At 33.0% G+C, this 27,802-nt stretch overlaps 1 protein-coding gene across 1 annotated transcript; it reads right to left on the reverse strand.

Annotated features, from left to right (window-relative positions):
• Positions 1-4,049: 4,049 nt before the first annotated feature.
• LOC117326370 (trafficking protein particle complex subunit 5-like) lies at positions 4,050-27,761 on the reverse strand. The gene is made up of 7 exons (XM_033883092.1): positions 27,672-27,761; positions 27,490-27,578; positions 25,642-25,768; positions 10,149-10,206; positions 8,104-8,163; positions 5,844-5,908; positions 4,050-4,821 (listed from the first exon to the last, which is right to left on the reverse strand). Exons 1-7 carry the CDS (start codon positions 27,735-27,737, stop codon positions 4,723-4,725), a joined length of 564 nt encoding a protein of 187 aa, XP_033738983.1. The 5' UTR covers positions 27,738-27,761; the 3' UTR covers positions 4,050-4,722.
• Positions 27,762-27,802: the final 41 nt, after the last annotated feature.

Below are 27,802 nucleotides of genomic sequence, written 5' to 3' on the forward strand. Positions count from 1 at the left end.
CTTTTTGAAACAATTGAGGATATTTACATCTATATTTATTATTCTTTGAATTTCTTTCACTTTAATTTACATATATTTTTATAATGATTTTATATACTTCAATATTAATATCTTGTAGATCATTTTGTTTCTATTCTGTTCTATGGTGTACAGGATATAAGAAAGGTTAGATTTTCTACATGTTTTTCAGATCATTTTTTTTTTCACACTAATCATGAATTTTTACACAAATTCAAATAATTTTCCCTGATACATATTATTTCCTAGTTTCTAACAAACTTAAAACTCAAAAGAAGAGAAATTATGGAGAGAAAAAAAAGAAATTCAATCCAAGTACATGTAAATACAGATATTTAATCAAAGTATTTTTAACTTCACTTCTAAAGAAGTAAATCATGAATTTGAAATTTAAAGTGTAATTTTCATTACTGATAATTAAATAAGCTCTGAAAAAATGAACAGTATCAGAATTAAGAAATAATTGCCTGAATTCTGACTGCAGTTATCATGTGACCGATTCCCAAACTTTTGAGAAATCAAGTGTCTGATTGCCTCCTGTTAAGAAAATGTTACATACTGGCCAAACTTGATTCTGGTGTATTGGTGTCTGATAGAAATCTGCATAACAAATTGATTTGTATGAATATTTATATTTATGCGCTATACACATTTACGGCGTGTGTCTAACTCTTTGGGTTGAAAGTTCCTGTCAGATCGATAGGCTAGCAAAGAAGCTCACCAATAGGTAGATAGCGTAAAAATACAGTCAATTCTTGTTATCTTAAAATCACTGGGTTGTGAATAAAAAAACTTTGGATGCATCCGGAGTATTTGATGTAACTGAATCTATTTAATATAGAATATTTCCTGTCGGAACTTAATTTTAAATTCAAGTTAAGCACAGTGTTTGAGTTGTCAGAATTTTAGAGAACGAAGTTTGACTGTATGTAAAATGACGTGAACAGTGTTTACCAGTATATTTGTGATACAGTGTAAATTCTAGCTCGTTTTAAATTGGGCAAAATATTTGAAACATTTGTGTTGAGATGTCAGTGTTTCTATAGTTTTGCCTGCCATTTTGCTTTGGTGTTCTTCATCTCCAAAACACATCAGCAAGCACAAGACTATTTTTGTTTCTGCTGGTGTTGTTCGTTACATGAAATAAAGATGGACCTGGTGATTTTATATTGTTTTCAGACAAGCCTAGGCCTTGACAAAGACTTCTGTAGGTCCTTCAAGATATATGTTTGAAATATTACATTTAAAAACTGACAAACCAGTTTGTCCGCATAAACACACAGGCTCCAGGACAGCCAAATTGGCACACAACACACTAGAATCAAGTTTGCCCAAATATTCAAAGTGATACCTCTATATATATATCATTGTATATGATGAAGGGTTGGAGAGTAAACAAAGGGAGTTAACTCCTGACGTTTTATTATTGTCATCATTCTCTAATGGGGATGTTCATTGTTGGAGAATTTTGTGTTGTCATTGTTGTTGAATGTTTTTGAGTGTTGTTTTGTTGTGAGAGTGAATATTACACGGTGTTTCTATTAAGTGTTTACAGCACAAAGTTGCTAATGTTGTGTTTTTTGTATATATTTTTTTAAATTTATATGAAATTTTCTCTCGATTAATATTTAAATATTTGTGAGAGATTTTCAGGGGAAATAATTGAAGTCTTATATGAAAATTTATGTATTGCATAATTATTAATCTTGTCCTGTTTCTGGTTTAGATTTTTCTCGAAACAAGCTACATCACTATGGTGTAAACTTTCAAGTTCTGGATCTATCACTCAAAATACTGAAGTCCAATTTTAACCAAACTTAGGTACTTTTTCAACTAAACCTGGAATAAAACTGTTGTAGTGTAGACTTCTCAACTCGACCTTTTGGGTGTAATTCTTGGTTGAGAATCGGGTGTTATTCTTGGTTGAGAATCGGGTGTAATTCTTGGTTGAGAATCGGGTGTAATTCTTGGTTGAGAATCGGGTGTAATTCTTGGTTAAAAATTGGGTGCAATTCTTGGTTAAAAATGAAGCAGTATTGATTTCCTGGTATTCATTTGCTAATGCCGGAAGAAGTAGTTTTAAATGGATTTCTTGATTTCTTTCCCCAGATTTACAAAATATGTAAGTTATTACCTATATCACAGCTTTGTGTATTGGATCATGACTTGTAATAATCAATTGCTGTAGAATCTGTTCCATCTTTTTTGTGATTTTGCTTTTTGAGGTTTAGAATGTACCAAATAAACCATACCTAATAGGTTCTGTAAGACAAAAACATCCTCCTGTAAATTTATGATACATATGTATGGCATAGCTATACAGATCATGGCCACCTCTTGTTTCTCTACCATTTCATTAGAGGACTGTTTGATATATGTATCATAATTGAAGAATACAGTCGAATATTTACAATATTTGTTATACATTGAATTTGTTTTGGTCGCCAAAAAATTTTTAATCACTGAAACTATAAACACTTTAAATTATTTAAGTTGTTTATTGCTTACAATCTTTAATTGTTTTCACAATTTTCAATCTATACTTTAGATTGAATTCTTGCAAAATTAAATTTAACTGGGGGATATTACAGAGATGTATTAATTCTTTAACAAATAATCTATGTTGAAATTATGAATAAAATTTGAGATGATGCTTAATTTGTTGAATGATTTTTTTATATTCATCAAGATTTGATGCATCGTGGAGATATAACTTTTCTACCACTCTCTTTGAAAATTGGAATTAAAGCTACTTCATTTCCGAAAATTGCCAACTAAATATCCAGGTGGAAGAACTTTAATCTTGATCAGGAAATATCCTGGGCCCAGTTGTTCAAAAGATAATTAGGCTAACCACAATTTAACAACAATATCAAAATCATTATAAAAAGAATTTGTGGTAAATGTAACTTTGCGAAAAATGGTGAAATTTCAGCACTCTTAATTCTCTCCGTGCCTGCAGATTTTGAGGAATGCTTACATATAGGGTTTGGAGTGAAGGGGAAATGAGATTTTTACTAATCAAGTGATTAAGCTAATTACCTTATGGGTCCTGATAATACAAAAGGAATTGCCGATCTATACTGGTACACAAGATCAGCAGAACAAAAAGGGAATATGCTAAAACATCAGAAAACACTGTCTTAGAACAGTTACAATCTAATTAAAATAAGGCTTGCAATTTCCGCTCCTTTATGATACATTGGAATTACAATGCTTGTGTGCAGTGTATCGTAGAGGAGCAGAAATTGTACTGCAGTGTATTGTAGAGGAGCGGAAATTAAGTCTTATTTTAATCACATTCAGAACGGTTGATATACATATGCATGTACAATGTATCTGAAACAGCCAACCACAAAGAAATTATATCAAAAAATTAAATCTTTCGTATTCTCTCTCGATCTTTACTGCAGAAATATCGTTATACTAGCTATTTCATAAATAATCAATTGTATTACATTTTAAGAAAAATGTTCAGACAATGAAATACTGACTATCAATTTACATGGATATATCACGCAAGTCCATATTATGTAATCTGAATTTTGAAATATGATTTAAATTGTCATGTTGATAATGATATCATAATCCTGTACAGAACTTTGTTTTAATGTACTGTACAAACAGCAAAGGACTCAAATCCTTAAATCAGAATATAACATGTAGTTATGAAAACTAGGACACTGACAGGTTAGCAAGTGTCCCACTGTTTAACAGTTCATCTCGGTTACTGTGCATCATCAATTTTTACAGTGTGTAAGCATGTGAATTTCAAAAAGTTCAGCCTTCTGTTAGGACCTTTGACTGTTATAGAGACCTTAAATTGACCTTAGACACATTTAAATCCATATTGCACATCACTATTGTGAGATTTCAGAAATTTTGATCTTGAAGAATTCAGAGATGATATTTAGAAACGAAAGCATTGATAATCGCTGATTATTATAGTGTATCTTCTTTTTCATACAAGGTCCTGATTAAATATTTCATTTTAATCAAAATCTTCGGAAAAAAAGCAGTGTAACACAGTATTGGGTGAAATGATAATTTATTACATGATTTAAAATGAATGAAATCATATGTCTCTCACATCCACACAGTTTCATAATTAAATTATATCTCAAATTGGTATTAACAGTTTGTTCAGTTCTACACTTAGATGAAAACAAAAATGTACAACTTGTACAAGTATTCTGTAATTCCATTAAAAGTGTCTCAAAAGTTATAATTAATGCGTACAGCTTGATTTTAGAAATAAATCAAAATCATAGACATCGCCCAAAACTGTGTAAAGGGAGGTAACTTGCATCTTTTCTTTTTGTTTAAGTTTGTACCAGGTATGGTAAGTGTTCAAAGTAGCATGCTGACTGTTTTAAATAGAGTTATCTCCCTTCCCTTTATACACGCATACTCTGTTACCAATTCTGATCCCTTAAAAAAAAAAAAATAATAATAATTAAATATCCTAGTCCAATGTGTATTTCAAATAATTGTTAAAACAACATTATCATATATCACATAGTAGCGACTATCAATAAAATTGCACTTAAAAACATCCAGACACATTTTTAACATTAACTGATTCTGACATCCTTGGTAAGAAGTTCCAAACCTCATTCTCACCCAGACATCACAGCACTAGAACACATTTACAGTATATTAAAACACTACACGACAGACATCTCCTTGTTTATAATGTTTAACTCATTTGCCCTCCACCATCTTATCACGGATGATCACAGCCTCGTCAAATTCAATCATGAATGTTGTTCCCTTATGCCAATGAGCTGTCACTTTTGCCGGCTGGAAAATAATATAACAAGAATTAGTTTTATAGAGAGCTTTAAGACAAAAGTAGAAAGATTAGTCTATATTGACTCTCACATTCAGTACTCGTAGGAGAAATAAAAAAATTAAAATATATCTTAAATTCATAAGTCTAGTAAATGACTAAATTTTACATACAATATTTAACTGGACACATGTAAACTTTGCCCTTACGGAGGAAAAAACTTGTTTCAGGTTATAGAAGTTGTCTCAATTCGCAGAAATGAGATTAACCTGCATTCACTTGACTAATTGTAGTATAAGTTCAATCACTGTGTAGACCAGTATCTCATCACAAGAAATCTTAGCATTTCAAGAATCTTATGTATACCCTCAAAATAGCCTCGTGAGTCCGAGCAGACCAAAGTACTGGCTGTCAGGGTCAAATTTATTGCGTGATATCAGGTTGAAACAACATACATGTAAGGCAGTGAATTAAAGCAAATTGGTTCAAGCCATTTATATAGGTCAAAGAGTCACTGCCGACCTAAATATATCAGGTTAAAACCCTTTCTACAGGTCGATCAGTGACACCTCATCTAAATATATTGGGGTTCAAACCGTTTACAATGTATATAGGTCAATGAGTCACAGTTGACCTACATATATCGGGTTCAAACCATTTATATAGGTCAAAGAGTCACAGCCGACCTAAATATATCAGGGTTACCAAATCATTTATTTATGCCATTGAGTCACAGCTGAGTTTAGCACATCAAGGTTTAAATATTTTAGGCCTATGAGTCGCAGGAGATTCGCTTTGATAGTGAGGTTAGTTCTGGACTTTATTATGATAATTAAGCTCAAGGGCTAGAAAAACCAAATACTTCTGAGTGCTATTTTGTAGTATGTGTGTCAGTGGGTTAATATTTGAAATAACAGTCTGTCTTAATTAGTGTTCCTGCATGTTAATTAGCTATTGGCATGTGTTTTGTAGAACTGCAGGTATCCACACATTTACATTTCTTCTGAAATTCTAGAAATATTTGTCTACTTACGAAGTTGGCACCGTTTAATATGGCTTCTATGATTCCAGCAGTGAAAGCTGCACAGTTCAATTTGCCTGTCAATAAAAAAACAAGAATTATGACGACATGGAATTCCACACTATATACAGTGGTTACACAAAGAAAACTGAAAATATTTTCTAAAATGAAGGTTATCTTGAAATTGAAATCTCAGACCTCTAACATTTTAAATGAAGTGCTATGTGACAAAATGACATCACTTTCCTTTTAATGAATTGATCAATTTTATTTGTCTATTTAATCAATTTGCATGAAAGAAATCAAAGAAAAACTTCAACAGCTCTAGTGAATAAATAATTTGAATAAAAGTTGACAGGCATGATAGACCAAGAGGCCCACAGGGCCTGCTATTCATTGTTCTAATAATGATGTGTGTACTGACTATATATTTTGATGCTTTTCAACGAAGATGTAACATATTTGATCCCTGTGATATTGAAAGTAGGTTAAGGTCATTCTTTGAATTTACATGGTAATCGTTCATCCCAGCATGCTACTTGGCCATTATCATGACCCTAGACCTAAAGAGCAAAGGGCCACAACTTTTAAAATCAGATTGGTCCCAACTGTTTTTCATGAAAATTTATTCATATTTACTCAAGTCCAATGGTAGCAAAACTACAAAGGGCAATAACTCTGTAAGTTACACCTGAATTTGTCTGATCGAGGAACTTGTTCTGAAAATTTGTTGATGTAAGGCTGCAAACAACGTTTCATCAATTCTCACATGGGCTTATTTCAAAACACATACTTATTACAAAACATGGGCTTATTACAAAACACATACTTATTACCAAACATGGGCTTATTACAAAACACATACTTATTACCAAACATGGGCTTATTACAAAACATGGGCTTATTACAAAACACATACTTATTACCAAACATGGGCTTATTACAAAACACATACTTATTACCAAACATGGGCTTATTACAAAACACATACTTATTACAAAACATGGGCTTATTACAAAACATGGACTTATTACCAAACATGGGCTTATTACAAAACACATACTTATTACCAAACACATACTTATTACAAAACACATACTTATTACAAAACATGGGCTTATTACAAAACACATACTTATTACAAAACATGGGCTTATTACAAAACACATACTTATTACCAAACATGGGCTTATTACAAAACACATACTTATTACCAAACATGGGCTTATTACAAAACACATACTTATTACCAAACATGGGCTTATTACAAAACACATACTTATTACCAAACATGGGCTTATTACAAAACATGGGCTTATTACAAAACACATACTTATTACCAAACATGGGCTTATTACAAAACACATACTTATTACCAAACATGGGCTTATTACAAAACACATACTTATTACAAAACATGGGCTTATTACAAAACATGGACTTATTACCAAACATGGGCTTATTACAAAACACATACTTATTACCAAACACATACTTATTACAAAACACATACTTATTACAAAACACATACTTATTACCAAACATGGGCTTATTACAAAACACATACTTATTACCAAATATGGGCTTATTACAAAACATGGGCTTATTACAAAACACATACTTATTACCAAACATGGGCTTATTACAAAACACATACTTATTACCAAACATGGGCTTATTACAAAACACATACTTATTACCAAACATGGGGCTTATTACAAAACACATACTTATTACCAAACATGGGGCTTATTACAAAACACATACTTATTACAAAACACATACTTATTACAAAACACATACTTATTACCAAACATGGGCTTATTGCAAAACACATACTTATTACCAAACATGGGCTTATTACAAAACACATACTTATTACCAAACATGGGCTTATTACAAAACACATACTTATTACCAAACATGGGCTTATTACAAAACACATACTTATTACCAAACATGGACTTATTACAAAACACATACTTATTACCAAACATGGACTTATTGCCTGATATACAGGTATATTCTGTCAGCTGGGTACCTGAGTTACACCAGCCAGATATCTACCAGATTCAAATTATCATCTGACACATTAATAAAACTCAAAACCGATTATCCAATTACATTATGTTTGTATGTCCCTGACATTGATTGTATTTGGGTCAAACTGTACAGTAAAGTAACCTACAATCTTATCCCAAAGCTGCCTATGCTGTAACTGTCACTACGACTGTCGACTGTCGGTTAATTTGACTATATTGGATATACTCACCTTTATCTTTAGGTACAGATATAAACCGGTTGACCAGGTGCTCGGATTCTATGATGTAATCTGAACTCAGGTTAAGACATATTTTTTTTTCCAAATTTTTTCATTATTTTTTTAATTTAATTTTTTTTTGTACTGACATAACCTTGTAACATGTATGTTTTATTAATAACATTTTCTATCTTAAAAAACCTAGAAGTATTATAAACATACTTATTATGGCAATAGAAGAATATAGCTAAAACTCTTAATGATTTCTTAGGAAGCTGAGAAGCTCAGGAAATGGGCCAGTCTGTGTTGATGTGGCTGTGTCCTTGGGCAAGACACTTAACACTAATTTCTCTGGAACACATGCAACCGTCCTCTTGTATGTTGTTTAGTGAGGTAGTCACAAGCTACCACAATGAGACCCCGCCTCTACATGACTCTGACAATTCACATGATAAGCAACCTAACAAACAAACTCAATAACTCAAACAAACAAACGCAATGAATTTGTTGAGACATAAAGGTAGACTCCTTCTATTTGAGGATATTACAAAGGGGCATAACTCCCCAGAAATTCATCAAAATACATGTATATCACTTAAAGGCTAAAGTAACCACTATAGGTATAATCAGGAACACCAAGTTTTATTTGAATGGAATTCCAGGAGTAGTTCAACAGTACCAGGTAATATTACTCCCTAGACAGAATCCTGTCCAAAGATGGACACATTTACATGGACAAATCCACAGATATCCGATCTTCATTTTGAGGTTTACATGTCCAAAATTAGGGTGGGGTACAGTACGTGAGCTGACATTTTCAAAATTCTGCAAATTTACAGCATTGTCTTTTTTTAGGCAAAACTCAAATTTAATTATTCTCTTATCTATCTCACTATCATAGAACATTGATCAATATTAATAATCATGAAAAAATGTAGCTTCAAAAATATATATACATTATAATTAAAATTCACCAGAAAATGTTACTGAATTGTCTGAAAGGAAATTTAGTTTTACCTCACATTATTATAGCTAATGGTATATTAGCTGACTGGTATCAGGAAATTAATCGACTTGCAGGTGTGATTCTACTAGTATTCATATGAACCCAATTTTATCTTGCTAATCTAAACATGACACCAGCAGTTCATAAAAACAATTACTTACTCAAATTGGTTTCCTGCAACAGGCCTCGGCTGATATCACAGACACCAGAAAATTAACACATGGTTCATACAGTAACCCCTCAGACTGGGACAGACCCTGACACACATGTGTAATAGTAGGAACTAGAAAATTAATTTTCATCAAATACAATGGCGGAATATTAAATCCAGGATTTCGTATCATACACGTAATACTCCATTCCCAGAAACAGGATTTAACATATATTCCCAAAAAACATTTTAATACTGAATTCAAACTTTAAATTATTTTAATGTATTTAAGTGTTTACAAACACCTTTGAAATATTCCACTGAAATCAGCTAAAAAAAATTTGAAAAATATTGAAATAAAGAAAACAAAAAAAAACAATTGAAAGTAATGTACTGCAATCACAAAGACCTCAGATGTAAATTTAACCCTTAATTATTGTTATTCTAGAATAATTATATATATAAGCACACCCCACCTTTTTATTTCAGGAAAAGAAGATTGGTGCTGAAATACAAATGTATACAAGAATTCCTATGACTCACTGATCTGTTTTAAATATTAATCTTCCATCTTTCAACCAAAGACTCCGGATTGTTTTTGCTATATATACATAAAGCTACCGGTATGTAAATAAAAAAAAAACATAATTTTCCCCACCCAGATTTCACATGAGAACTGTTTCCTATAAATAGTGTTACCAAGTGCAGTCCCTTTTAATGTGTTTTTGATAGCGAACAGTGTGCTTGTTTGGACAAATACGGTAACGATATGCATTATGACCTTGAACCAGACTGAGCTAAAATAATGTCCTACATTTCTTCAGCCTGGTTACATAATTAAGCTCGTTATGATTATCGTATAACATAACAAGCATGCCTCTATTGTTATCCCAAGGATACAAGTTCTCTCATCATCGTTCGAGTGCTCCAGGGTATCGGCTTGCTTTCCGAAAAGAGTCTGAAACAGAAAAAAATATTGAATCTTTATTAGTGGTGTTCTGATTAAACAAGTTCATTGAAATCCTCGTTTTTTTTTTCTGTCTAAAATTTTTTTGGTGTATATTTGAAAATGAAGCCTTTCAAAAGGAGTTCAGACTACTATTTTCATAAAAAAAATTTGTTTTGTTGATTTTCTGATGGTGAATCTTGCAATGAATAAATCAAAACACTTGTATGGAAATAAGAAAGAGTGTTATTTTCTTTGAGTACAGAATTAGCATGCTACAAATATTGATTTCTCTCATTATACCATTTTCTTAGTACCTGTATTTTTCAGACAGGGTCATATTTGAGCATATTTGGGATTTTTTGTCAAATAATCTATTTGACGAAATATCTTTTTTCTTTCAAATTTTGGCTCTTCATGACCTAGATAATAACTGAAAATAAAATGAAAGTTTCCTATTCACAGTAAAATTTTAATGTAAGGTGTAGGCAGCCGCCTTAATTAAGCAAGAAATCTGAAATCAGGTTTCGTCACGAATGAACGACATCATGATAAACAAAAGAGCACTCGCTGATCAATCGACTGATATAGCATGCGAGATAAACTTCACTATCGATTACTTGATTGTGGTTCTTGTTAATATCATATAAAACACAAGCATCTAGAAAATTGAAATGGTGCATTTAGCACTACAGGAGATGTAAGGCACATGTAAATATCAAAGACATATTAATTTTAATCAATTATAGATTGGATATACAAAAGTGATGATCGATCAGGAAATTTCAACCAATTCCCATCACTAAATCTTTATCAACAAACTAAATTTATGAAACGACTAGAAAATCAGAGCGGATACTTGTCAAATTTGCCAGGATGAAGCACAAAATGTTCAGGTGTCAAAATACCAAAAAACAAAACCCACAGGCCACTAAATTGGCCCTTCCAACACTTGTTGAATCAAAATGCCACACAGGAAATCCTGATTGCATGTCATGATGATAAGGTCTACAAAAAGATCAGTTAAAAGCTGAAAGAGGAGATTTCTGGACAAAAAAAAGGTTTTCAAAGGATGGATTGGATGCCATACCATGCATATCTTAAAGTATACTCGTACAAAAAAGGTTTTCAACAGCAGCAACCATACCATATATTTAAAAGTTACAACTCAAACTCATTAAATATTAAATAAATTCAATATCCAGTGAAGATCTCAGCCTCTTTAGACAGGCTGCTAATTAAAGCGGCTGAAATCTTCACTGAATATTGAACATATTTAATATTTAAAATTTTGAGTAGAAACTTATAGATATATATGGTATGGCTACCGTCATTAAACTTGCATGCTCCGTTAAAAATTTTCATCTTTTTTTTCATAAATGACCACACATTAAGACAACACCTGCTACTGTGATTTTTTTGTCGACACCTGATGCATGTAATGCCATTTTTTGGGGATGTGTATTGGTATCATTTTGATGTCACCATAATTTGTTAATAAGAGTTAAGGAGGTATGACACATTTATGACCGACACTGGAATATTCCTACTCCAACCCTGATAAGATAATTACTCTACAGTTATCTTCAAATGATGATTTTTTTTCACTTTTTTTTTCATGCATGTTTTCCTTTCCACCTGCAACTGAGCATGTAACTCCTACAAGCAGATCGGCTGACACACATGTACATGTATTTATAGTACCATGAACTACATGTTGTTGATTATACCATAAATACCATGATAAACCTACTTAACACCACTTGAATACTCCTGTAAACTTGTAAACCATGCCAGCTGATCTTTAGACCAGAGAACGTGTGTTCCACCATTTATGTTCAAATGGAACTCTTTTGTGTTCTATTTATAGAAACAGGTGATTTCCCAGATCATATCAGACATCGTTTTCTTTGACATAATAATTGATTTACAATGTCTTTTACTAGCTTTTTGTTCTGAACAAAAGTTATTTATCAACAAGAATGAAGTCTTTACTTTACCTTCAAATAAAGATGGTAAGTTATTATTTGTATGTGTGTTTAGTTTTGGGTGCTCTTTGCACTGACATGTCATCTGTAGCCTGTAGGAATACACAAAATGTGGCGAAAACATGTGTTCCAGTTACTTAATTTGCTGAAGAAAATTGAACACATAAAGTAGCAAAATATTTCACATGAATTATTACTTTTGAACACCATTTTGACACTCAGTCAAAGATTTATTTCCTTGAAAAAAGGTAGGGGCGCCCTTATTAGGTCAAATACGGTATATGTAATAGAAGAGGAAAATGCAATGACCAGACTGGGACTCGAACCCAGAACCTCTGAACTCTAAGACAGACATTCTTTCCATTTGATATACCTGGCCACAGGCGTTCAGCCCAGTCCAGTTCCACTACATTCCTCCCTCCTTCCACAAAATCTCTGAGTAAATTCATCAACCAGACCAAGACCTCCAAACTCTGGACACTCTAACCATTTAAACTACCTTGCCAAAATGAAATATGAAATTTGAGAAAGAATTTTCCTTTACTTTCTTCAACTGTTGAAATCTAGGAAATCTGCTTCCAACTTTTGTTTTTGTTTTAATTGTTTTAATTTTTTAACGTCCTTGCTATTAACAGCCAGGGTCATTTAAAGACATGCCAAGTTTTGGAGGTAGAGGAAAGTTGGAGTACCCGGAGAAAAACCACCGGCCTATGGTCAGTACCTGGCAACTGCCCCACGCAGGTTTCGAACTCGCAACCAAGAGGTGAAGGGCTAGTGTTTTTGTTTTTTTTTTTTTTTGTTTCCAACTGCACAGATAAACTTGAAAAAGATCCATGGATCGTGAGTTGTTCCTAAATAAGAAGATTAAGACAGCATCTGCAACTGGTGGTCTGATTAATGTTGGGTAACAGTGTATTTTCGGATAATGGGTAACAGTCCAGTGTTTGAAAATTTGTGATCTAACACCAACACCTTGATAACCAAGTAAAAAAAAAAGGTTTTTATTTCTTTATATTTTCTTTTTATTTCAATTCCCATTATATTTCAGCAATTAATTATCTAAATTGTCTGAAATTGTAAAAGCCCAACCCTTTTTTTGGAAACAATAAAATCGTGAAAAAAAGCTTAAGGTGCACCTGGTTTTGGCGCATCAATATTTTTCAGTTCTATACATTCAGAGACGGAATGCCCCTTTAAAGGCACAACATATTTTGTCTTAGTTTTAAAATCTAATTATCAAACTATAGTACATTAGCAAGTGTCTTCAAATGATAACAAGCTTAGCTTTAATGAATTTTTATTCATATAATGCTATACTATATGAAATCTTAAATACACTGTAATATGACAATTAAACTCTGATTACGACTATAGCCCCCATAAGGACCAGGATATGCAACCGTCTATCACACAGGTATATTTGTAATATCCGAATTCATAAATACCATTATCCATAAGACATTTACCTACCAATTAAGAAGGGGATGCGGATGCAATTTTAACTGCAGCAAAATATAAATGGACTGTCAGGATTACTTAACACTGACCTTCATGTTAGTGAGCAACAGAAATATTGTAAATGTATTGGCGGATAAATTAATCATTGACAGATTATACTAGAGACTACGATTTTTTATACTCAGCATCCGTAGCGATATCATTAGGGGTGGGGTGATTCATCTTCCTCAATAGGATGTACATTACCGGTAAACGAAATTAACATCCATAGTTTCATATACATGCTCTGGATTTAATAGGACAACTTTTTCTGAACATTAAATTGGATTAAATAGGACAATTTTTCCTGAACATTAAATTAACATTTTTATTTTTCAGCAACAGAAGCCGATGAAGATTTAACACATATCAATTCTTCCCTAAATTGTTTGGATTGTGAAATCCCAAAATACCTGAATACTGAAAATCTTGTCATAAAATATTATAAAGTTTCACAATGTTTTACATGTAGTTTGTCATCCATAAACTAAGACTTTTAACTTACTAATTATTTCACAGCATGAAGAAATTTCAATATAACTTTATGAAATAGTTATTACCAAGGCTTTTTATATTTTCTGTAAAGAAATTCAAAATGTTTGCGAATGTACTAATCTAAATTTGAACACAGGTCGAGCTCAGCTGGTTACCGGACAGCAAAATATAAGAACCTTGTTATTCTGTAAAGAGAAGGCGTGATTATAAGTGTCGTCCCAGAAACTCATTTTATGCAATAATTAAGTACTATATATTTTATTAGGACATTTAGAGGGACTTACAAATTATAAAAATAAATGAAATTCAATAGACTATAGGACCTTAAATTATCCAATAGTCAATAGTCACAACAGCTAGGTTATCCTGATGTTACGCATCAGAGTTAGGATATGGTAACTATTGGATAAGGATCGAGTAGCATTCAAAATTATAGATATATTCTATTTAACGGACGATTCCCCATTCTCCTCCCTCTCCCTCTCTTTCTCATCTGTCACTCCATACTACCACTTCTTCTCATTTTTCTATCTTTTCTCATCCACTGTAAGTGGCCAAAGTGGCTGAGTGGTTAAGGTGTCCCAACACTTTATCACTAGCCCTCCACCTCTGGGTTGCGAGTTCGAAACCTATGTGGGGCAGTTGCCAGGTACTGACTGTAGGTTTTTTCTCCGGGTACTCCGTCTTTCCTCCACCTCCAAACCTCAGGCACGTCCTTAAGTGACCCTGGCTGTTAATAGGACGTTAAACAAAAATAAACCAAATTCTCATCCTCTGAAAGGCTGCATAGCGGACTATGACCCCGTTAATAACAAAAACTTGCATATAGAAGACTCATTTTCTGTTGCAAATACACAAATACAATTAAATTGAACCAAACCATTGAGCAAATGCCAGAATGAATTAAACTGTCCTAGCTCTTATATAATCTGATAATATTTTAAATTTTAAGTGTAGAAAATCATTTCTTGGCAAATGTAGACAGTTTTCAATATATATACACCATATGGGTATTCTATAATATATCAAATGAATTTCATTCTCACTTTTCTGAAAGAGTGTTTTAGGGGGTAAAATTTATAATGTCATAACTATGTGGAAAATTGAAATAAGAACATCCTTGATTTGAAGGTTGAATAATTTGTATAGATTTTAAATGATATGTAAATTACCCTACCACAGCAAATTGATTGTCTATTGACATGTTTAAAACTTGTGACCAAATGGTGTCGGAGTTTACTATTCAACCGGATATACAAAGATAGTGTATAGCGGTTCAAGATACCAACAGGTAGGGGCTCATCGTCCTCAAATACCCAATATTTTTTTTCACAAAACGTTTAGTCAAAATCGCTAAAGGGCTTCATAATGACTAACAAGAAATATTCCTCAGGTGTCTGACAAAATCTAACTGCATCAGGTGCAAATTGCTGGGTATAAATTTACATACATGTGAGTTAAATAAGTATCATTATAAATGGAGTGAAATTAGATTTTGTGGGCTAAGGTACCAGCTGGTTCATTACACTAAATTGTCAACCTTTCTTCTCTGATAAACTGATATAAGAGTGTTTCTGTACATTCCAATATCTATACTAAACATACACGCAGCTGGAGTCTAATTAGACAGTTCGAATATAGACCTATATAGATACAACAATACTTATCACAGGTGGCAAATGAAATATATGTATGATCATAATGATTGACAGCATCACTGCTGAAATCAGACATTGTATTGCTAACCTTTGACCTCTAGCGATTGCACAGGTAAGCACACCTGTACCTGAGAAAATTTAAAGTCATTTTTTTGCAAAAAAAAAAATCAAAAAATCTTGAACTTTCAATTTAGTTTAGATAGCAGTCATAAATTATGAAACACCAGATGTATATTATAAGAATTGTAGTATATTCTTTATTCCTCGTAAAACTCATTATTATAGTCTTCAATGCTGCATGAAATTCCACTCATTGTCTGCTTTAAAACCTTGTGCTCAAATATACAAAAGTCATAATTGTTAGCTTTAAAACATATCATAAAACTATAAATCATTTCATAAATTTCTTATTTAAATTTTTAATAAAGCTTATCACTTTTATTGAATTAGGAATTGATTATTACTGAAAAATACTTTTACATTTAAAATTTGAAAATGAAGTAAATTATATTTAAAAGAGATTTTCATGAAGCTTTATCAAGCTAACAATGCTTTGTAGAAAGCGTTTGTAGGGGTATACCTCCCACTGAGTATAAAGAGGAAGGAAAAGATGCCTTACAGAATGGCTTCGGAAGCTTCAGTGCTCAACCCTCTAATTTACAATGTAAGACAAATTTTATGAACATAATTATCCTTAATTTTAAAGATGTGAACTTCAGGATGGAAATTAAAGTACACCAATTTAATGACATCAGCGTCAGAGCTTTGCCAGACCCAGCCAGTTTAGCAAGAAGTAATTTTTTATCCGAGGATGACAGGAAAAGTATTGGGGTTGGAGGGAAGGAAATATTTTAGGCATGATAACATACCCGGTATATATGACATCATGTAAAATACAACGCATCATAATTACACGATACAAATCCTCTCTGGTGCCAAGTATACCCACAGAAATATCCTGCTACATATATATGAGCCAACAGGCTAACTTGTTTGAGGTTTGTTCCATTATCTTGACAAATATATGAAGTTAACTGAAATCTGTTTTCTTATGTGGCTTGAGGGGTGACAAAATATTTTTTTGACAAAATATTTTTTTAAATAATTTCTTTAAATAGTAACAGTGACCTTAAGTAACCTTGGGTGTCCAAATATAAATTTTTTATATTAAGTCATTATTCGTACTGTTAGTAACTTAGTCTAAATAGAAGGAGAAACGGAAGAATGCGGTTCCCAGAAGGTAGCTTTCAGTTTGTTTGGTAAAGCTAAAAGTGTGATATTCAAACACCTGTGCAGATCGAGACTAATACAAGGATTATCTTATACAACGCCTCTGAGTCCTTCAAGTATTAAGCTAGTTTTTTTTCTCTTTGACATCACAAGATTGCATAGAAGAGAATGAAATTCCTTACAGACAATACAATCGGAGTGGTATTGTTTCAGAGAGATTTTGCTTAAACAATTGATTCGGACAGTATCTGTGGTATTGTTTTAGACAGATATTACTACAATTGATCCGGACAGTATCAGTGGTATTGTTTTAGACAGATATTACTACAATTGATTCGGACAGTATCTGTGGTATTGTTTTAGACAGATATTACTACAATTGATCCGGACAGTATCTGTGGTATTGTTTTAGACAGATATTACTACAATTGATTCGGACAGTATTTGTGGTATTGTTTTAGACAGATATTACTACAATTGATTCGGACAGTATCTGTGGTATTGTTTTAGACAGATATTACTACAATTGATTCGGACAGTATCAGCCTTTGTTACCTTTCATCTGACAGGTGTGAAGTTTGGAATATTTGGCATCAGTTAATATTGATATTAGCAACGGTAGAAATCCATGTTAGTCTTTAATATACAGCGAGACCTGCTAGAGTCAGAAAAAGTTCACTGTATAGCACAGCATTAAGGTCTGATAATGGTTTGGTTCCAATTACTGCTAATGTATGCTTAGACATCCATTTAATGGTGCATGGATCAGTTAAAACATTATATAGAGGATATCTAACAATGTTTTCATTAAAACCAAATATATTTCACGAGTGGGGCTAATATTTTGATATTTTTCACGAGTGCGCAGCACGAGTGAAAAATATCTAAATATTAGCCACACGAGTGAAATATATTTGGTTTTACTGAAGACACTGTTAGATATTCTGTTTATTACATTTTTTATCAACGAAAAACCTTCCCCGTATGCTAACTAGGCCTACAGCGATAATTTGCAAACAAAAAATGTAGTTCCCCCTGTCCAGGTGCTGAGATATATGTCGGGCTTTCTGATTGGTCAATTATTTTGGTATTTTCTAATCATTAATTTGATTGGTCAAATCAGCAAAAGTGATATTTTTCACTAGTGATAAATATGATATTTTTCAGTGAAAAATATCACTTTCATAGAATGAATAATTTTTGATATATTTCACTGGTAAAAATGTAATTAAATAAGTCTTTATATAATAATCCAAATTTTTATGTTAATGACCGTAGCGACTAAACAACAACTGTTCTGAATACATTATGACAAAATTAGATGATCTGACCACACGGGAATCGTGTACGATGTTTACTTGCCGAAATATACGCATTTTAATTCCAATCCAAACTGCCTCACAGCTTCGGGTCGCCATCTTTGCTCAAATCAAAACATCTGTGCGTTTGAAAGAGTCAATACTGCAAAGCTTCTAAATGATCTTGTGTTACAAATTTTAAGACTATAATAGAAACGAAATATGGATTTTAAAATAATTTGATTTAAATTACTTATGCATTAGGTTAGCAAATCGTAGCAATTACTTACAATACACTCTAACGTTGTACTCAATACTGATCACAATGTTTTTATTTAAACATTTTCTATATCTTTCGCTTCATATCATTTTAAGAAGTGATTTAGATTTCCCAATAATTTCGCTGGAAATGAATTTGATGACGTAACATTAAGTCTACAGGCTATATAATCAGGCATCTATAGTCGATAAATGGAGGTTTGTAACACTTCGGTCCATTAGTTACCATTACAACAGAAAGTAACACAGATTTAATTCATAGCTATCGTATCGTAACCTATGTAGTTGTACTAGACCTACTTTCGTTTTACAGTTTACGGATATGGTCATAAAAATAATTCATATTCTGAACCATAGTCGATCTAATTACTTAATTGCGGGATATTTCTATCAAGTATATTTGTACTTCTCATGTACAGGGTGCATCTTTGTTTAAAATTGACTGGTCTGCAGGTCTGATCTGACTCCCTCAGCTGACCCTTACCACAGGGCCACGTTAATATCGTATCCTTTTGTAAACACCTCATAATAAATGTATCAACGGCAGAATCGTCTGGATTACAATTTTTACCGTTTAAATACTTTAATATATAAATACTTATTACCAGTTAGCTTGTAAATATATATAATAATTATTATGTGATTAATAAATTTGCTATTTTCATCAACTTATAATCAAGTAATTAATACATTGCTTGTAGAATTTACATACCAATATAAAGGTACATTGCTCAATTCAAATCTTGATTCAATTTCAATTATCAATTTTGACACCATAATAGCAAATCTTGATCTATAGCTGTATCGGCCATTAGTCTCCATATATAATAATCGTAATTCTTGTATCATCATTTTATAGCTTTGATCCAGACAGCTATCTAGAATCAGCTGTAAGCCAGCATTTATTTGGTAATTGCTACATGTAACAATGCATACCTTATTCTGAGAACTATTTTATTTGCTGGTGAAACTGAGTTCAACCTCCAAGTTTCTTTTAATATTTAATAGATTTAAGTTGACACATGTACAAGTGCTTGATTTTTACAAACCATCTATTATCATAAATCGATCCATAGACAATGTTTTGTAAAATGAAAAGGGTCACAACTCTGTATATATAATGAAAAAAAAAAATTCACATATTGGTGCATGATTTCGTAGATATTTCTCTTTCTCTTCACAATTGATCAATTATTGATCATCATCAGCCATTTGAGTAATTGTGATGATCAACAATATATTTTAAAGCGATTCTCAATGTAATAAGCAAAAGACCCGATTCCTAACTACAAAATATTCACTAGTTCATTTTTCGTCATAACAAGAGCCTTTGATCTGCAAATTAAATATGGCCATATTCAGTAGCATGAAAAATGTCTCAGATAATTCAAATTAATTGACAAACACTGTCCCCCTGGGTAAGTAATAATTAAAAACATCCGGATATACAAGTATACATCTGAATTCCATTATTTCAAAATATCTATTCATGCAACATATATTTTACGGCATGTTTCAAAAATGTTTAGAACACTTAAGTGCAAATTTTACTGACGTCTGTACCAATCACAGGACCTACCCATCAGATAAAATATCTCAGCTGGTCAAAGACCCAATCGTAATTTGTCATACCCGAGTTAAAAACCACAAATTAGTCTGAAATGAAATCAACATCCACTGACTCACAGGTTTCCATTTTAAATGTTTAGAAATATTTCCCAGGTGTTCCCATAAAGGTGATTAGCGGACAGCCTATAGAAGAACCGCATATCAAAACACCATGGAAATCCAATCTGACACCTGTACTCTGAGGGGTATCAAGATTTTAGTATTTAGTATGAAAGGTTGGGTAGATGTTTGTATATATCTGTCTGCACCCCTACATGTACAAATTTGACACACCTGTGCGATACATACATATATATATATATATATAGCATTTTTAGATTATTATATATGTTTTATATACATTAAAACTTCAGACTAGCTGAATGGTACACAGCTGTACCCCATGATTAGAGCATTCAGCGAATGAAAAAAACTGTCGCAATGATGGGAAAAAAAACTTTAATCACCACCAAACTAAGCACTTTGTCACTATTTTTTTTAGTGTATGTAAATTACACATGCAATGCATAGAAATTTTTGCGGTGTATATATATATATATATAAGTAAGAAAATCAAACTTCCATAAAAAAAAAATCCCCCCTGGTGACTCATCCAGCCTCCATTATTTTATTGGAAAAGGTCTAAAGACTTTTAATGAACAAATATATATGTTGTATGTATGTGAGTGTGTGTGCATTTTACTGTGCTAAGTGTCGGTGTCGACTGTGTATATATAAGGTGCCCTTCATATGATACTGTCTTCATGTAATTACTGTATATCTCATACTTATAGATCGATGTTAAGTGTTAAATTATCATATACGACCGATTTTCAATTTTTTTTTGTTCATGGGATTCCGGTAAAATAATTATGCTACATACAACCAGCGTCCTCTTGTGTGATGAACAGCCGAGTCATTACCTGTACTTACTGTAACACCTTGGATCTGCATAACTTACAGGTAAGTTATAAATATATTTAATTTGCATATACCATAAAGCCGGAGTTTTTCCACTTATATTAAAAACATATATATATATATATGATCTAAGCTGAGTTTTGCATACATGAATGCTAAGCTGGATGCATTTTAATTGAAGAAAATAGGATTTAATGTACAGTATTATAAATAATTGGACGAATTCCTAAAATATTGACAGAGCCTTTATCACTGATTTTTTTTCCTTAATACTGCAAACTTTCACCCAGGAAAACATAATTATAAAGTTTTTCTTTCTACAGATAAAACAGTTTATTTCCTAAATGCATTAAATATGTGTATCATTCATTATTTGAAAAATAAGGTAAAAATACCTTTTTTATCTTAAGCATTTTCATAAAATTTCATTTCTAACACAACGATCAAATAACAAATTATGCAAAATATTGTTTTCAGAATCAGTTTTGGGACACAAACAAAATTTTTAAGTACATGTACCTGTATCTGTATAAAATTTCCTCTGATAAGATTATAAATATTCAAAACTTTGAACTAATGACACATATAAATACAACAGTAGGATATAGTCCTCAGGAGCTGCTCTCAATCTTCAATATTATTTTTCTGACAATAATACATGTTCGTTAATAAGCCCATCCATGTCCATTTAAATTCAGCAGAAATTCCAGTTTGTGTAGACAATTTGAGTGTTACTTGAACTTAAATCCCTTAGCAAACTAAAGTTATTTTCAAAAAAAAAAAATTCAAACTGGAACTAAAATTCACCTTTCTGAAATATTTATTTTGTGTCAAACACTCAATATCTGTGATGCATGACTGTGACATTTTTACACCTCGTCTTGGTTTTTCTCAACAAGATCAGCTTTCCCATAGATAAATTTAAACTGCATCAGTAGTTTTAATATTCTTAAATCATTACACCCACTTAACCATGCTACAGAATATGACCTTATGACTTTCCTATTGAATTCAAATCTTTCTTGCATCTGTTGAGAATGAAACAGACTGATTTATGTACAGCATTAAATTACCTGAATGTACAATTTTCTTGCATTTTGAAAAAGGTTGTCAAAGTGGCAATTTTCCAATAAATAAGATTTTCTGTTGTACACTATCATTTTAGAATACATTTAGGGTACATATCAAACAAAATTGCAAGATGTTAAGTTTTGAGTTGAAAATAAAAGCGGAGTTGGAATTGCCAATGTAATTTTCTGTCCATGATCAAATAATACTTAAAATTAAATATTATTAAATATCATTATCAAATTTTATTATTATTGATAGGAAAACTACTCTACTGAACACAACAAGCTGCTAAAATAAGTAGAAATATGATTTTCTTAGAAAGAGACAAAATGCAACTTAATTATTACTTAATTGATTTTTGTATAATTAATTTATTGATCATGATCAGGAGATCAAACAATTCAACCTCCATCTTCATAAAGAAATGGCATTCATGACTACATTTGTTTGAATTCTGCTTCAATTTGATAATCAACCAGGTAAAACAAATTTGATGAAACTCGAGAAAGATTTCCCCACAAATGAAATGTTAACTATAATAACTAAAATTTGTACCAAATTATTACATTAGCTAGACTAAGTTCAGTTGTGACAGTGTAGTATAGAAATTCAGAAAGTTCTGATCTTCAGGATGTGTGCAAGCATTTTTTACGGCTTAAGACAATTTACCACATGTACATTGCTAATTAATTAATAAATAACTAATTAAAAGAAATTCAGAAGGGGCTGTAATATAACTGACAAAGCAAATTACAATGGGCAATGCACAGATGGACAGGAGTCAAATGTAAGCAGACATCTTTGGGGAGGGACTGATATTAAGTAATTTATGATTGACTTGTAAAGGGTTCGTGGAGCGTACACCATGACCTACATCCGAGTTGTGTTTATGTTTTGTAGCCCTCACACGCCCTTATAATCCGTCACCGTGTCTCTCCGTACAACTGTCATACCATCAAAGACAATCAATATGACACCATTTAACAGTCTGCTTGTTTTCATTAAGTGAAAAAAAAACTGTGGAACAGAATTTGTCTTAATACTGGTGTATATAGCTGAGTTTGGTATAGAAACAAAATACTTTTTAACCTCAGTATTAGTGTGAATACTGCATTTTAACAACTGTAATTCACTAGTACATATCACTGAGGTTTTCTCTTCATTTTGGTAGTGCAATATTAATATATAATTTGTATAATTTTACACAACCCAAATGGTGTGATTTTCTATAGTATCATTACCTATTTTACAAGTTAATGAATGTTTAATGGGGCAGAGTAGAATTTGATTATCAGCCAGAAGTAACAAGTTTTACTGGTAGTAACTTTGTGTGTGCTTATACTTTGAAATTACATGTATGTACATGTACATTAAAAAGAGATTTCTTTGGGCAAAAATGTCAATAATAGGATTTTGCAGTTTCTTGAGGTAAGAATTTTAATTACTTATGATAGTAAAAATGAAATTATATTGATTGGTTGTTCAGGACTGTGAGTTATACAGCAGAGGCTCATTCACTTAAATACCCTTTATTCGTTGAACTGTGTGCTTGGCTCTGATCATGTTGGATATATATTCCTTGTAAATCAATCTTGGGATAATATGAACCACTATCTATCACAACCCTGCATTCCTGAAACTAATATTCCCCCTACCCTTCATTTTTATTGTGATTAGATATAGCATCCAACGTACAGGTGTCACACCCAACGCAAAAATACCTTAGTCACACATGTACATGCATGTATATCAGACCTCGGGTCACACATGACCGTATATCAAACCTCAGGTCACACATGACTGTATATCAGACCTCAGGTCACACATGACTGTATATCAGACCTCAGGTCACACATGACTGTATATCAGACCTCAGGTCACACATGACTGTCTATCAAACCTCAGGTCACACATGACTGTATATCGGACCTCAGGTCACACATGACTGTATATCAGACCTCAGGTCACACATGACTGTATATCAGACCTCAGGTCACACATGACCGTATATCAGACCTCAGGTCACACATGACTGTATATCGGACCTCAGGTCACACATAACTGTATATCAGACCTCAGGTCACACATGACTGTATATCGGACCTCAGGTCACACATGACTGTATATCAGACCTCAGGTCACACATGACTGTATATCGGACCTCAGGTCACACATGACTGTATCTGACCTCAGGTCACACATGACTGTATATCAGACCTCGGGTCACAACTGACTGTATATCCGACTTCGGGTCACAACTGACTGTATATCCGACCTCGGGTCACAACTGACTGTATATCCGACCTCAGGTCACACATAACTGTATATCGGACCTCAGGTCACACATGACTGTATCTGACCTCAGGTCACACATGACTGTATATCAGACCTCGGGTCACAACTGACTGTATATCCGACTTCGGGTCACAACTGACTGTATATCCGACCTCGGGTCACAACTGACTGTATATCCGACCTCAGGTCACACATGACTGTATATCAGACCTCAGGTCACACATGACTGTATATCAGACCTCGGGTCATACATGACCGTATATCAGACCTCAGGTCACACATGACTGTATATCAGACCTTTGGTCACACATGACTGTATATCAAACCTCAGGTCATACATGACTGTATATCAGACCTCAGGTCACACATGACTGTATATCAGACCTCGGGTCACACATGACTGTATATCAAACCTCAGGTCACACATGACTGTATATCAGACCTCAGGTCACACATGACCGTATATCAAACCTCAGGTCACACATCACTGTATATCAGACCTCAGGTCACACATGACCGTATATCAAACCTGGGGTTACACATCACTGTATATCAAACCTGGGGTCACACATGACCGTATATCAGACCTTTGGTCACACATGACTGTATATCAAACCTCAGGTCACACATCACTGTATATCAGACCTCAGGTCACACATGACCGTATATCGGACCTCAGGTCACATGACTGTATATCAAACCTTGTGTCACACATGACTGAATATTGGACATCAGGTCACACATGACCGTATATCAGACCTCGGGTCACACATGACCGTATATCAGACCTCAGGTCACACATGACTGTATATCGGACCTCAGGTCACACATAACCGTATATTGGACCTCAGGTCACACATGACTGTACATCAGACCTTGGGTCACACATGACCGTATATCAGACCTCAGGTCACACATGACTGTACATCAGACCTTGGGATGACGTAAATCGGACCTCAAGTCACACATTTATCTTTTTGTTTTTGTGTACTTGGAAACATGCAATATGTACAACAGTTGGAAAGCCTTCAAAATGTCAGTTCTGTTTAAGTTACTGTGGCTCATACTGAGAAATGATTCAGATCAACAAAATGCAGGAAAACGTACCTTCCAAAAGTTGTTTTTGATAAACAGGAGCATGTTGAGTAGCTTGACTTCTCGTTTGTAGCCTTTCTCCCTGACGAACAGTAGATCCAACAAGTGAGAACCAACATGCTGGCCCATGTCTGACAGTCTGTAAAAAACAACAAGAAAACAATAAGCATATCCTGACCTAATTACTGAACTCTTCAATTAGTAGTAATACCAAGATTTACAATTTACCACTGAACAATGAAAGATTAGAATGTCACTCAGGGCTTTTCCCACTGGTTTGGGGAAAGGGCCTTTTTGTCTCATTTTGGGGGGAAAATTGGTAAATTGGGAAAAATAATTTTCAGGAATAAACTGTGAATTTTGGAAATTTGGCTTTAACATGATATAATTTCAATTGGGAATGGGGCCCATATAAACGGCCCTGGGAAAATCCCTGGTCATATGGGGCAAAGAAGTAATTCTAACAATGTGGACAATGACAAATGTCAAATTTTCGAGGCAATTCGCCCTTTTTTCAATTAAGACACAGAGAATGTACAAATACAATTATATGATATATAAACAGTACAAGAAAATACAATAAGATACCAAAAATATTACTCTTACTGTATCTTATTGTATTTTCTAGTACTGTTTATATATCATTTGATTGTATTTGTATAAAGTGGCGGATTGCCTCAAAAATTTGGCGTTTTTCATTGTCCACACTGTTAGAATTACTTCTTGGGCCCTTTTCAACATTTCAAGTAATTTGTATCCTGCAGACAAAACCTTTGCAAAGATCCAGTGTTATCCGACTTATTACCATTTATATTACTTCTTTGACCCATATACACACACAATAATCAAACATCTCTTTGTACGTTTTTGTACATTTGTTCTATTTATTATTATAAATCATGCCATTGATCAGCCAGGAACCTAGCTACAACTGTTGTAGTGGAAAAGCATTTGACACTTGTGACTGTCTTTTGATATAAGTGTTAAAAACTTTTCCTCTGCAACCGTAGCTATTTAGCCAGAGTGTGCACTGTGCATTTTATGACAGGTTCATTTTCAGAATAAACAGTTCTCATTGTATTGTTTGAATGAACGTCAGTTCCAGAATATAACGTAGGTCCCTTTTATTTGATATGTTTTAAAATACTTCAAAGCAAACTCTGCATTAGCTATATATATGATATCACAGAAAATGGAAAAAATGATCCTTTCTCCCACAAAGAGAATTTCTCAGTGATCACATAGCTAAAATTGATAGCATCCGTTACTGCATACTAAGATAAAGATGATAAAGTAAAAAAGAATATGGTGGAATTAATTAAGGCTTTATCAATTAACAAAATATTGTGTCCGATAGATGCAATACTTATATCATGTGTCCTAACACTGTTAACAAAATTTAACAAAATATTGTGTCCGATAGATGCAATACTTATATCATGTGTCCTAACACTGTAGTCTACATCTGTACAGTATGTACCGACCTTAATATAAATGACCATGGCTAGGCATTTTGACAGTATGTTAAAAATATCCGGAAGAGACATTTTAAACCAATAATTCAGATATATGGATATAGAGGCATATTGCCTGCATCCATTCATTATCATATAATAATACTCAGATACTTCGCAAGAATAGTACTACAGTACTTATGTTTTCATGTTTTTGTAATATGCGACGTTAAAAATAAAGCTGCTTGAATCTTCGGGCTAATCACAATCACAATACAATTGTAGGCGTGGTTGAAATATACTCGTACAGACATTTTAACAACATGGCCTCCATTAAAATGTATTATTAAAGTAGCATCTTGAACATGTGATGATTGAATGCACCCCGACAACACACGTCACTCACTTGTTCTGGAGTTCTGATACACTGTACACACGATTCTGGCTGTACTGGACGATTTCTGAGAACAGCAGAGCAAACGTGGCTACATTCACCTGTAAATATACACATATTGACACAATTAACAGATTTTAAACAGAAAACACTCCAATTTAAATGTGTGTGTATATATTTAGACTCCAACATACCTCTGGTTTCCCTCTGCCGAGAGGTTTGTCGAGATTGCTGGACTTCTGTTTTGTTGTGGTCGACATCTTGGAACGGAAGTAGAACTCTCTAAAACCACCTTTTTTTTAACAGACAACAATATATTTTCGCG

This window comes from Pecten maximus, chromosome 4 (genome assembly GCF_902652985.1).
Source record: "Pecten maximus chromosome 4, xPecMax1.1, whole genome shotgun sequence".
NCBI lineage: Eukaryota > Metazoa > Mollusca > Bivalvia > Pectinida > Pectinidae > Pecten > Pecten maximus.

Excerpts from the sequence above, each read along its gene's own strand:
- LOC117326370 (XM_033883092.1), bottom strand. The coding sequence starts at position 27,737 with ATGTCGACCACAACAAAACAGAAGTCCAGCAATCTCGACAAACCTCTC. Across the intron at positions 27,579-27,671 it reads TCGGCAGAGGGAAACCAGAG|GTGAATGTAGCCACGTTTGC; the intron begins GTATGTTGGAGT and ends GTATATTTACAG. Across the intron at positions 25,769-27,489 it reads GTATCAGAACTCCAGAACAA|ACTGTCAGACATGGGCCAGC; the intron begins GTGAGTGACGTG and ends TGTTTTTTACAG.